The following is a 14,003-nucleotide window of genomic DNA, read 5'->3' as shown; positions in this document are numbered from 1 at the left end:
GGGGTCAATCTGCAATCTGTTGTGGATAGTTAGGACTGCAGCTCAATATCATCATTGACCTTGCACCCACAAGATCTACACATCCTGACTGGCATATACTGTATGCATCTGTTTCCAGGTCTGTCTCAGTCTCATTTAGGTAAAACTGACTGTACTTAGGGCTTCTATTCAGCAAGAGTGACCATGCTGCCTCTAATATTATCGGGCAACATCATCACAAATTTTTCTAGCAATTATTAAATTTGATGGCGCCTATTCAGCATTCTTTTTAGGCAGGGACAGCGGTTGCGGTAACACGCTGTCCCAGCGATATTACAGAAGGCATTGTTTTCGGAATTTTAAAAACAAAACCTTCTGATTCTTTACCTGCGCATGTTCAGTCATGCGCTTGTGAATAGTCTCCGTCCCTGTTTTGCTGTGACCACCGAGGGTAAGTGCAACTCCAGCCTGTCAAAATGGTCTAAATTGATTGAAATGTGTGCACAGGCTTTATATTAGTCTGAATCCATTTATATTTATGTGGTTTTATATTTAAAATTGATATATACATTTTAAATATAAAAGCACATTAAAATAAATGTATACAGAGTAATTTAAAGCCTGTGTACACCTTTCAATCAATTTCGACAGTTTTGACATTCTAGAGGAGGACTTACAGTCGGCGGTCACCGCAAACTTGGGACAGAGTTTCAAGATTCTGCAGGGACTTATGGGAAAATTCATTAGATGTAGCAAATGCATGTTGAGCATCAGCATATATTAGTGACAAGACCACACTTTCTATGACTGAACACTTCTGGCCTTAGAGGTGCACGTAGTGTCGATGTTGCACGCAAGCAGCCGATGTTTTCTGTACAATTCGCACTGCATGTCTCCCGATGGTTACTGCTCTAAGACGCAGATCAAAATTGCACGCAGGCATCGGGGTAGATCAGGGGATTATGGCACTCAGTTGCAGATGTTTTGGCCCCTTAAGTTTAAAACCCTTTGTCAATGTAATTCTAGATTCAAAGGGGACTTTGTCCTATGTTTATAGTTTACTTACCTGTGTCTCTGTTGTACCAAAATGCTCTTATCAATTATCAAGGGACAAAGATTTACATAATAAATTGATTGGGTTATGACACGGAAGGCTGCTTTTCAAGTTTTAGCCTCCACAATTCACAGAGATTACTGTCAAGATTTTTTGGCCTGGTATATTACCCCTTATCTTAAGCAGCTCCTTGCTGCTACTGATTGTGTGTAGTGTGGGGTTAACTTTTACCATGTATATTTGTTTTACCTTGTTGCATCCATGCTTTCTTCTGTAGGAATCAACACCCATAAAAGCCCTTGGATATTTTTTCCAAGTAAATTCATCATGACTGCAGCGTCGGATTTAGATCTCATGGGCCCTAGGCAAGATACCAGTTTTGGGGGCCCCCTCCCTCAAACAGTCCATAGCACTATAATTTCTGATTCTCAGCACAGAACCCCCCTCCTCCCCTCACAGCACAGACCCGCTCTTTCACTGACCCCTCTCCCATCTCAGCATAGACCACCCCCCTCATGCAATGCCCCTGTACTAGTGCCCTTTATGCAATGCCCCCTGTAGCACTGCCCATTATGCAATGCCCCCTGTAGCACTGCTCATTATGCAATGCCCCTGTAGCAGCACCCCTTATGCAATACCCCCTGTAGCAGTGCCCATTAAGCAGGGCCCCTTATGCAATGCCCCCTGTAGCAGTGCCCATTATGCAGGGCCCCCTGTAGTTGTGCCCTTTAAAGTAGTGCCCCTGTAGTAGTAGTAGTTGTAGTGGCCCTGTAGTAGTAGTGCCTCTGTAGTTGTGCCCCTATAGTAGTAGTAGTGCCCCTTTAGTTGTGCCCTTTGCCCCTGTAGTAGTAGTCCCCCGTCCCCCGTCCCCTACTTACCTGACTCCACGCGGCCATCATCCGGGCTGACGCTCCCGCTGCGGTTGGCTGTATTTCCCCTTGGAAGGGAAGTGAGTGTGGGGGCGGAAGTGCAGTTCCTGCCCATGACAACCAGCTGAAGAAGTACTTTGTCCCCACTTAAACAAATTTGTTGTCCCCTCGCGGGCCCGCTGCGCTCGCCACGCTTCGGGCACGGTGGGCTCGCTACGCTCGCCACATGGTTATATTCCCCCTCTATGCCCACTTGGATGGCAGGGAATGACGCTGGACACTGGCTGATGACGTCAGGGTCCTCTCCGTGAAGGGGATTTAGACATTACCCTCCCGCTGCCGTACTGACTGGATCTAACTTGATCCAGCAGTCGCGGCTGCGCAGGCTCCTCACGTCGCGGGTGATGTCATGACGTCACCCGCGCAGTGCATCACTGAGAACGCTGGCTCTGAAGCGATCGGAGGTTTCCTTATCCTCCGATCACTTCAGAGGCCAGCGTTCACTGGCCCTGTACTGAAACTCCACCTCCTCCCTGTCCTGGTAGGAGCAGGGCTCTGGACATGGTGCTGCTGCTGGCACCGGCCGGTGAGAGGAGACGCAGCAGCACGTCCAGAGCCCTGCTCCTACCAGGACAGGGAAGGAGGAGGTGGAGTTTCAGTACAGGGCCAGTGGAGGTGGTGTTAAAATGCAAGCTCTCTCTAGGGCCGGATTCCGGGGGGCCCGTGGCCGGGCCCTAGGCATCCGCTTAGGATGCCTAGTGGTAAATCTGGCCCTGCATGACTGCTACTTAGCCAACTGCTACGTGCTCCAGATTACCCCTGCTGTTTCTTGGAGGAAACTATTGTGATAAAATTGGGATGTCAGAACCCTGCTGAACATCTTTTTTGTCCCAAATTTTAACATTGCTTGTATTGCATTTTTTTTACCATGTATGTATGTTTTGTATGCCCCCTATAAGATTCTTAAATGATGCCACACTACTACTATGTAACCATGCAGTTTGTTTTTGTACTGTGACATTCCTCCTGGCATCTCTTTAAAGGCAGCAGGCGTACCACTGAGTCGGATCTTGCGTTCGCAGACATCCTGGAGCCATACACTGCAGGGTGCTTGCAAGTGAGCTGTGGACTGGGGAAGGTCTATGATCAGCCCCTAGTGAAAAAGTGGGACAGGTTTAAAAAGATACAGAAGGTATAATTTCCCTGAACAGTGCTGACACAGGGGTTAAGACTCGTCATAGGGTGGTGAAGGTTTGGTTTTGAAAGTGGATGGTGATATACATCTAGCCGATTTCCATGCAACCATATGTTAACATGTTTTAAAGGTCCTTTTTTTCTTTTCTTTTAATGTTTGTATGTATGTAATGTTTTTTTGTTAATGCCTACATTTTAGAAAAAAATATATATAAAAAAACAAGTAATTGGTTAATCTGCTAAGGCAAATCAGTGATCCCATTCATGTTGACAAAATACAATCAAGCAACGGTGGATTAAGTTTTCTGTATTAAAGAAAAGACTGAAAGAATAAAAACAATGTAAAGGAATGGATACAACCAATAAAATCGGGAAAAATAAAGAGAACTTTGAAAAAGTGATACCTATGAATGTCAGTCAAATGTATATCTATTTCAATGACGCTGCTCATTTTAAAAAATATTTTACAGTTCAGATCCGTAATGGATCTCATTGACTGATATAAATCAGATTTATAGGTGTTTGTATTATGTGATTAGAAAAACTTTATTTTGTATTCCACATGAATTGGCTTGAAGCATCCCTAACAAAAGAAAACACACACAAGGTAGCTTTTATTAGTTTAGGAGAGCTTTATTTATAATTTTCCCTTTTCCATTAAGGAGTAGATATGTAGCTGCTTTTGGCCAACTCTTTGGCGTCGAGTTTATATGCAAGATCCTTCGATCACTTTGTGATTGCCAGTTATTTAATCCTCCTGTTCTTCCCATGTCTCTGATTTCTACATGCCATAGACTTTGTTTATTTACTGCTCCCGATGTGAAGTGTACGTAATGATGCCTCCTGATTTGCTAACATCTATATACTTTTTGTTTGTTTATGAAGAAAAAGACTCACCTTGTAATGATACAATGGTCAGTATAAAAGTCACTAACAAGAGACACAAACAAATGTATACAATATACACAAAGTATTATAAATATATAAGTGCAAAATGAAGTGCTAAAATTGTAAACAGTCACAAACTAGAACTGTAAAAACAGTCTTGTGTTTCTCCTGAGCATGAAAATAACAGGAAATACCACATATATACATTATTATACAACATTAAAATACACCCTATAATAATTCAGGGATATAAATCCTCAATCTTTTACCTTATCAGTCAATAAGGGGTAAAATCATATTTCAATATTTCTAGAAGCACAAAGTAGAAGACTCAAAATATCCCATTAGAGTAGTTTAAGATTATGGCCCTGATTCAGAGCCGGACGCTCTGACCAGAGCGCTCGCTCTGAATCAGGGCCCACCTCCATTAATATGGAGCGTCCTCCAGGACGCTCGTATAGCTGTGGGTCACCACCCACAGCATATACGAGCGTGCAGGATGATGGTCGCGATGGTCTTGACCATCGAAACTGCGAGCAACAGCCTGCGGTTGAGGTTTTCAACCGCAAGGCCAGGAGTGATTTTGACCCTATCAGAGCCAAAATCACTCCCACTGACATCACTAGTGATGTCAGTGGGGCCGGCTTCAGACGGTAGGCGTTCCCTTGGTAACGCCTCCGTCTGGCAGGCACGCCCACCAAAGGGGGCGTGCTGTCAGTCAACATCGACAGCACGCCCCCTTTGATGAGACACTCCGAGCGAAGGAAAGTCCTTCGCTCGTCGCGTCTCGCGCATGCGCCACGACGGAGCTCCCTCCGTCGTGCGCATGCGCAGTGCAGACCATCGACCCACTTGCGAGCAGACAGCCGCTCGCGAGTGGGTCTGAATGAGGGCCCATGTTCCAAATTCTGCTGCTCAGTGTATGTCTCTATGTGACCGTGAACAAAGAGTGAGCGATTTATACTAAAAACTGTCATTAGAAATGGATAGAAAGATGGCTGCAAAAAAAAAAATAAAAAAAATTTATATTTTCAGCTCTACTTTCAGCTGTTTGCTTCTAGGGCTTTGGTTCCCAAACTGGGTGCAGTGGCACCCTGGGGTGCCTCAGGGAACTTGCAGGGGTGCCACGGGTTGGTGGTTTAGTACCAAATAAAATAATATTTAGTCAGTGTGATAGGCAGCCATTAGCACTGGTTTTGCCTAGCAAAAACGATGCTGATATTGAGTGCAGAGGTGGCCTGCTCAGCACCACAAGCAGGCCGGCACCACAGCGGCCCTGACGTGAGTTTCGCCCTTAGGCTTTGTCAGAGTTCAGCTCAAAGTTGATGACTACATTCATTCTGCAATTTCAACTATATTTATTGCGATTGTGAAGTCATGCATACATGATGCGATTGAATTGCCTTCTTACAGAAATGTACATGGTATAAATAAAATAGGATGGACATAATACATAATTGAGGAACCAGAGCAAACTTCTAAGGAGCATGCACAGATGGGCATCCATTGTCATTAATAGGAATGGTCCCATGCAAATTAGCTGCCACACCTATTACCATGGCTGTTGGGATTGATTTAACCCTGGAATAGAATTAAAACTGAAATTTGATAATACATAAGTGAAGTAATATCATATGCTAAATATATTCTGTTTGTGTTTTCCTGTAAACCTGAATGTTGTTTATGTTAAAATGTAACTGTGTTCATTCCCTTTCCAGGTGGCAAGTGGTGGCTGCCACATGCTTGTCTTTGCCACCCCAAGGCCTAAAGAATCTGAATCTGTCATGTTTAATGAACTGAAAGAAAATTATTTAATGGTTAATGGCAATGGGGACACATCTGCAACATTAGAGAGATCTCTGTCTGCGCGCATTAGGCGGAGGGAGAAGGTACCTTGTTTACATTTTAAAAGGTTTTACATTTCTTGTATGTATTTCACCAACCTTGATAAGCTAAAAATATCACCTAATTTATTTAAAAATGTACTTTTTATGCTAAAAGTATGTAAGTCACTTCTCTCTTATGGATCCTTCACTGTGGCTAAATGTGAGTTGTGCTTTTTGATCATTAAAACATTAAATAATAAATAAAATAGACTCTTAGTTTATTTTATTTTAAAAATAGAGTCACTTAGGCTCTCATTCAGACCCGCTCGCAAGCAGGTCGATGGTGAGGGCCTGCGCGTGCACAAGCCCTGCAGCGAGTGACAAATTCACCTGCTTCGGGGCTCGCTACAAACGGGGTGGCTGTCGATGTTGATCGACAGCTCGCCCCGTTTTATAGGCGGGGTGGGGGGGGTGGCCGGACAAACGGAGGCGTTCCTGAAGGACCGCCTGCCGTTTGTAGGCAGCCCTACTGACATCACCAGTGATGTCAGTAGGGAGTTTCCTGCTCTGCTAGAGCAGGAAGCTACCTGGGGCTTGCAGTAGATGAGACCCTAACGTAAGGGTCTCGTCGCAAGCTGCGATGGTCTCGACCATCGCGAAAATCACCTGGTCACTCGCTAAAGCTGTGAGTGGTAACAAAAGTGGCCGCCCTCATTCAGACCGAGCGCACGCTTTTTGCGAGCGGCTCTGAATGAGGGCCATAGTCTTTTCCACTTAATGGGCCCAAGTCAATTGTCTGCTATGTGCCCCCGCAACGGTCACTAAGGTACTTCATGGCAATGTATCTTTGCTAATTTTTCCTTGCACACCATAGAGAGTGAAGATTTCTTAACATTAAGGGGTTTATTTATCAAGCAGTGAAAAGTGTGGAGAAGTGGACCAATGGAGAAGTTGCCAATAGCAACCAATTAGCTCTTACCTATTATGTTATAGACTGTACTTGATAAATGCTACTTCAAAGTTGATTGGTTACTATGGGCAATTTCTCAACTGGTTCACTTCTCCACACTATTCACTGCTTGATACATAAACCCCTAAGTATGTATTTCTGGGACAATTGATTACACTTGTGCAGGGGTAGTCTGTAAATCTGTATTGAAAACATGAGAAAGTATGCTGTCGCCTCTTCACAGCTCATGGGCACCCGGTCCCAACAACAGATTGAGGATTGGATTCTGCCAAACTATCATAGCAAAGATGGTAACCTTGATCTGTATGGCCCACCTTGTATAGAGCACCATTAACAAATTTGCTTAGGATATGTAACTTTCATACACTTAATTGGTCTTTTGATTATACAGTTTTGTTACAAAACTGTTGCTAGCGTCTATTTCATCTTTTCTACTTCAGGGTCCATAGGGTATCCACAGGATACCTTGGGGTATAGGTGATGACGTCAGGCATCGGGCACCATAGAGTTAAGCTTTTCAGCCTCCCAGGATGCACTAGGGCCCCCTCCTATACCACGCCCCAGAGCCAAGGCATCTCAGTTTAGTTTGGTGCCCGGCCGGAGTCGGATGCACCTTTTAGAGGGGGGCTATGAAGAACCCCTGAAGTTTCTTCAATGCAGCTGTGGCTGCACATCTGGAAGTACAGCATGGACAGTCAGTTCTGACGTCCATGCTGTCTTCCCTACACCCCCGCCGGTACCAGAACGCCGGTACTGATCTGGGGATGCTGGTAGGCATCTGGGGTCACAGCTAGCGGTGACCCCAGATGTTCAGGACCATGGCCGGAATCAAGGGGGACAGCAAGGTAAGCAGCGGGGTCCCGCGGTGGGTCCCCGCTGATACATGGCCCAGAGTCCCCAGGCAGGGGGCTCCCTGGGGACTGGCTGCAGCGTGGAGCCAGGTTCTAACCTGCACTTCCACTACCCCCCTGGGACAGCAGGGCCGCGGCAGAGCGGTAGCGCTGCGGCGTCCCAGGGGTTAAATGCATGCCAGGGGAGCGCGCCTTCCCTGTCTCACAGCCGGCGCCTCCCCCGCTGCACACAGCCCTCTCTGCACACGCCGACTGGCCCTGTGGCAGCGCTCCTCCCCCAGGCCGGCCGCCTCTCTGCTCCTCGGTGGCAATCTTTGGAAAGCATGGTGAGCGCTGCTGGACGCTGAAAGGACGGTGACATCGCGGTCTGGGTCCCCCTGCATACCTCTCCTCCGTTGGATTAAGGTCTGTGTATGCAGCGCTGTGTCCTACCAGGCTCTGAGTCTGTGTAGATTTCTTTGCATTGTATGTGACCTATGCTAGCGTCTGCTGCCTGTACTTTTATTTTCTATCTGTCAGCATTTAACTGTCCCTGTTCTTTCTGCTAAAGCCCTTGCGGTGCGGTGCTTGCAGGGTGGTCTCACACTATACTAACGAGTATCAGTGAGAGGGGTCACATACTTACCATTATGTCTGAAAGTGATTTTCCTCTCCAGCTTTTATGTACTACATGCAAGGTACCTATAGCTGAGGGGGACGGTAGTGCGGAGGGACTATGTCGACGGTGTTATTCGTTGACGCGACCGATTACGGTCACGGCTCCGGTACAGGAGCCGCCCTGGGCTTGTTTTGCCAAAGCGCTTACAACCCTCGTGGGCCAGTTAGCTCCGCAGCCTTCCTTCACTCAGATGGGTTTGTCCCAGCAGTCAGTGGTGTCGTCACCCATGCAGGGGTTCCCGAGACAACTAATGGTACCCCACAGTCTCCCTGTTTCCCCTCCTCAGGTCTCTCATGAGCCTGCGTGGGTTAATTCGTTAACAAGCTATGTACAGCAGTTGTCAGAAGTGTTGCAAGGGGAGTCTGTGATGCGGCCTCACAAGCGGCCGGTAGCGTCTCTGTCTGCTCCTTATGAGGACGACGACGGGACGACCGACGATGGGGAGATTCTGGATCTTTTTGACCAGGAACATCCCCGTCCTAAAGAGTCGGACGCTAAGTCTAAGGTGTATATACCTGGCCTTATTCGTGCAGTCCGTTCTGCTTTAGTTATTGAGGATGAGGAGCCTCCGGTATCAAAGTCCAAATACGCCTTTTTCAAGGATGTTAAAGGAGATGCCACAGTGTTTCCTCTTTCGGGACAATTAGTTGACCACCTAGAGGAAGCGTGGAAACAGCCAGGCAAACTATATCAGCCTCAAAGGCATTTAGCAGTGGCGTATCCGTTTGCGGACAATTATTTTGCCAAGTGGGAATTCCCTCCACAGGTGGATTCTCATGTGACACGCCTTGTCCGTAGTGCCACATTACCCATGCCATCCATGTCCTCCCTTAAGGATGCTACGGACCGCAAGGTGGAGATCTACCTGAAGTCCGTCTATTCCCTTGCAGGGGGGGCAGCGCGGCCAGCTATGGCCATTTGCTGGGTTGCCAGAGCTATGGAGCGCTGGGCTGATACGTTGGAGGCGTCCGTCGATTCCGACTGTTCGACTGAGCAGACTGAGTTGATCGGCAATCTCCGGGATTCGGCCACTTATATCAACGAAGCGGCCTTGGATATTAGTACCCTGGCATCTCGTATTTCTTCGGCAGCTGTGGCTGCTCGTCGCACCTTGTGGTTGCGATCCTGGAAGGCGGACGCTGATTCCAAAAAGGGTTTGGAGGCGTTGCCTTTTAACGGAGAAGTTCTCTTCTCTTCGGTCCGGACCTCGACAAGATTGTAGCCACGCTGGCGGCAGCTAAATCGGCATGTCTCCCGTCGGCTGCTGTTCCTTCTCGTTCAGGTACTCCGTCCTTTCGGCCTTATAGGGCCCAGGGCAGGCCTAAGGCACAGTCCTTTCCCCGACAGGCTGGCCCCAAGAAATCGGCCAAGCCCCGGAAGCAGGCCTGGAGTACCAGACGTCTGGCCCCTAAGTCAGATGACAAGCCTGCGGCCTGACGGTCCGGGCCTCCTTTTGGGGGATTCCAAAGTGGGAGGCCGCCTGCTGCAGTTCGCCCGGTGTTGGTCGGTAACCACGACAGACACTTGGGTTCTCGAGGTGGTCTCACACGGGTATGCCCTCTCCTTCCAGCATAGACCCCCGGCTCGATTCTTCACCACGGGTCTACCATCAGACCGGAACAAAGCCACGGAGCTGCGGAAGGTTTTGCACACTATGCTCCAGGCTGGAGTTATAGTGCCTGTTCCATTCTCCCAGAGGGGCCAGGGTTTCTATTCCAATCTCTTTTTGGTGCAGAAACCCAATGGGTCGTTTCGTCCGATTCTCAACCTCAAAGCTCTCAACAAATCTTTGCGGGTGCCGAAGTTTCGGATGGAGACTCTACGGTCCATCATTCTGGCGCTGGAACCGGGGGACTACATGGTGTCATTGGACATACAGGACGCTTACCTGCATGTCCCTATTCTTTTGCGCCATCAGCAGTTCCTCAGGTTTGCAATCCGCAGCGACCACTTTCAGTTCCGGGCGTTACCTTTTTGATGGCGACAGCACCACGTGTTTTCACCAAGGTGATGGCGGTCATGGCGGCTTCCCTGCGGCTGCAGGGAGTCCGCATGTTGCCGTACTTGGACGACCTTCTGTTGGTGGCAGGCTCTCCGGAGCTCCTTCTCCGCCACTTGGACCTGACCATTGCGTTACTGCAACGGCACGGCTGGTTGATAAACTGGCAGAAGTCAACCCTGATCCTGTCTCAGCGGATTCTGCACCTCGGAGCCTTATTGGACTCAGGACAGCAAAGTATCTTTGTGATGGGGGAAAAGATCTCTGCCTTACAGTCGAGGGTGCGCAGTTGTCTGCAGAGCCGCCGGGTGTCTCTGCACTCGGCAATGAGGTTACTGGGCTCCATGGTTTCGGTATTCGACATGGTGGAATATGCCCAGTTTCACTCCAGACCTCGGCAGCACCTGATCCTGTCCAAATGGAATGGACTGCCTCAGTCTCTAAAATCCCAGACGATAGTGCTCACTCCGGAGGTTCGTCTGTCCCTTGCCTGGTGGTTGCAGACGACCCATCTCAACAAGGGTCGTCCGTTCTGGGTGGCGAATTGGGTCCTGTTGACAACGGACGCCAGTCTTCGGGGTTGGGGAGCAGTTTCGGGTCCACACTTGTTCCAGGGCAGGTGGACTCCGGCAGAAGCAGAGCTTCCAATAAACATCTTGGAACTCCGAGCGGTCTTCAATGCTCTCCAGCAGGCACATCGGGTTCTCCATGGTCGCCCAGTGGAGGTCCAGTCGGACAACGCTACCACCGTGGCCTACATAAACCGGCAAGGAGGAACCCGAAGTCGGGCGGCTCTCGTGGAGGTGTCTCGGATCCTGGTATGGGCGGAGCGCAATCTTCCGGCCATATCAGCTGTCTTCATCCCGGGAGTGCTAAACTGGGAGGCGGACTTTCTCAGTCGCCAGGACGTTCATCCAGGGGAATGGTCCCTGCACCGGACGTTTTTCAACTGCTGGTGGACAGGTGGGGTCTTCCAGAGATCGACCTCATGGCGTCCCGGCACAACAACAAGTTGCCGGTGTACGGGTCTCGCACAAGCGACGAAGAGGCGTTTCTGGTGGATGCTCTGTCCGTCTGGTGGACGTTCCGGTTTGCTTACCTCTTTCCTCCCGTTTCCCTTCTTCCACGGGTAATCCGGAAATTCAAACAGGAAGGAGGGACGCTCCTGTTGATAGCTCCCACATGGCCCAGACGGCACTGGTTCTCAGACCTTCATGGTCTGTCCGTGGACAGTCCTCTACGCTTACCGCTCCGTCCGGACCTTCTGTCACAGGGTCCTTGTTTTCACCCGGACCGGACTCGGCTGTCTTTGACGGCGTGGCTGTTGAGACAGCCATGTTAAGGTCCAGGGGGTTTTCCAGCTCTGTAGTGCGTACCATGCTAAGAGCTCGGAAACCGTCTTCCGCGAGAATATACCATCGCGTGTGGCATACGTTCTTCCAGTGGTGTCGACCGAGAGGTTATGCACCGCGGGAGTTTCGTCTGTCTCGGGTACTCTCCTTCCTACAAGCGGGACTAGACCATGTGCTTCGCCTTGCTTCTTTGAAGGTGCAGGTTTCGGCCCTGTCTGTCTGGTTTCACCGTAGGATTGCTTCAATCCCTGATGTGCGCACCTTTATGCAAGGTGTTCTGCGAATTCAGCCGCCATTTGTTCCACCTGTGGCGCCTTGGGACTTGGCTGTGGTCCTGAGGGCTCTCAAAGGACCGCCGTTTGAACCACTGGGCTCAGTGGATCTTAAATGGCTAACAGCTAAGACTGTTTTCCTTCTGGCCATAGCTTCATGTTTCTTTAGGGGCTCTCTCTTGTAGACCCCCTTTCTTGATTTTTCATGGGAACAGGGCAGTGCTATGCACTCGTCCTGAATTTCTTCCCAAGGTTGTCTCCCAGTTTCATGTTAACGAGGAAATAGTTGTTCCGGCCTTTCACTCACCGGGCCTTTCAGTGGGTGAGGCCACTTTGGATGTTGTGCGGGCCTTAAGGACTTATGTTGACCGCACTTCTTCGTTTAGGAAGTCGGACGCCTTGTTTGTCCTCTATGGCTTCCGTAAAAAGGGTTGGCCTGCTTCAAAGCAAACTTTGGCAGCCTGGATCCGTATGGCTATTTCTGAAGCTTATCTTCATGAAGGCCTGCCGGTTCCTCCTTCTGTGAAGGCTCATTCCACTAGGTCTGTGGGTCCTTCGTGGGCAGCTCGACGTGGTGCCTCTGCAGTCCAGATCTGCAAGGCTGCTACATGGTACTCTGTCAATACCTTCGTGAGGTATTACAGGTTTGACACCTTCGCCTCTCCTCTCAGGATGCTTCCTTCGGGCGGCGGATTCTCCTTTCAGCACAGGAGCGTCCCCACCCTTAAAGGATACTGCTTTGGGACATCCCCAAGGTATCCTGTGGATACCCTATGGACCCTGAAGTAGAAAATATGAGATATGGTAAGAACTTATCCTTGTTATCTCTATTTCTACGAAGTCCATAGAGTTCCACAGGACTCCCGCCCTGTCGCACCTGTGCTGCAGATGGGCTTTGCTCTGGTCACCGTTTTTTTCCGTCTCCCTCTGGTGAGCATGTGATTCTTGTGTGTGTCCAGATCTTTTTTTCTCTCTCTTCCTTCTCCTCCTCCGGCCTATGGCTTGGTACCTAACTGAGATGCCTTGGCTCGGGGGCGGGGTATAGGAGGGGGACCCTAGTGCATCCTGGGAGGCTGAAACTTAACTCTATGGTGCCCGATGCCTGACGTCATCACCTATACCCCAAGGTATCCTGTGGAACCCTATGGACTTCGTAGAAATAGAGATAACAAGGGTAAGTTCTTACCATATCTCATATTTTTTTGCATACACTTTTTAAACCTTGTTTGGGATTTTAAAATCATATCCCATGATCTGACTAATGTCTTATGAGCTTGAAGCTGGTGATTTTTAGAAAGGTAGAAAGCTCTTTCGCACCAGAGCCGACAGCTACTATACTTATTAGATGCATTGTTGAAATATGAGTGGTTCCCTTAATTAACATATAGCAATAAGAATACATAACTGTATATATGTGTTTGCGTGAAAATAATTTTATTCTGTTTTCTTTAAGAAACGAACACCAGATGAGATACCTCACTTAAGTCGTACGCTGCCACCATTAAATGGTCATTTACTGGAATCTTCATTGCCTGTTTCTAGCAAAACTGTTCATTCCGGTCTTTTTAATGTAAGACAAGCCAGTTCTGAATCAAGTGCCCATGACTCAGCAGCAGTCTCTAAGCTAGGTAAGACCAAATAATTTGTGCCATGCCAAAGAGATAACGTAAGAAAGAAATCAGTATTTTAATACTGAATAATAACATATTTGAGAACTTAAAGCAAAACATAGAGTTGACGAAGTTAAACCCGTTTTTGTAATATCACTTAAATGTGTCCCTGCATCATCAGTGACAAAGGATATCTTTGGTTAATGTAATTAGGGGTGATGTGCTGCTGTACATCACTATCACATACTGTATGTCTGGGTGTGTATTTGCCCATTACTGTAGCCACTACATCGGCTATTTTCATGTGCACCTCTATGGCTGCAAGGCAAAGTCATCAATGTAGGGAGTTATGAGATGTGCCCTTCCAGGATGCAATGTACGACACATTGCCCCTAATTGAATTTCTACTTCAGGGTCCATAGGGTATCCACAGGATACCTTGGGGTATAGGTGTGACGTCAGTCGCTGGGCACCATAGAGT

The 14,003-nt window shown here is 48.4% G+C and overlaps 1 protein-coding gene across 2 annotated transcripts in view; it reads left to right on the top strand.

The window, feature by feature from the left end:
* RPGR (retinitis pigmentosa GTPase regulator) overlaps positions 1-14,003 on the top strand; it is a 131,952-nt gene that overhangs the window by 68,078 nt on the left and 49,871 nt on the right. For both annotated transcript variants that reach the window (XM_088451688.1, XM_088451689.1), the window contains exons 10-11: positions 5,703-5,873; positions 13,366-13,540. In XM_088451688.1, coding sequence (XP_088307814.1) covers positions 5,703-5,873; positions 13,366-13,540 — 346 coding nt within the window. The remainder of the gene's footprint in view (positions 1-5,702; positions 5,874-13,365; positions 13,541-14,003) is intronic.

The sequence above is a fragment of the Taudactylus pleione genome, unplaced genomic scaffold (genome assembly GCF_031769625.1).
Source record: "Taudactylus pleione unplaced genomic scaffold, aTauple2 ptg000026l, whole genome shotgun sequence".
NCBI lineage: Eukaryota > Metazoa > Chordata > Amphibia > Anura > Myobatrachidae > Taudactylus > Taudactylus pleione.
This window is presented reverse-complemented; position numbering and strand designations above follow the sequence as displayed.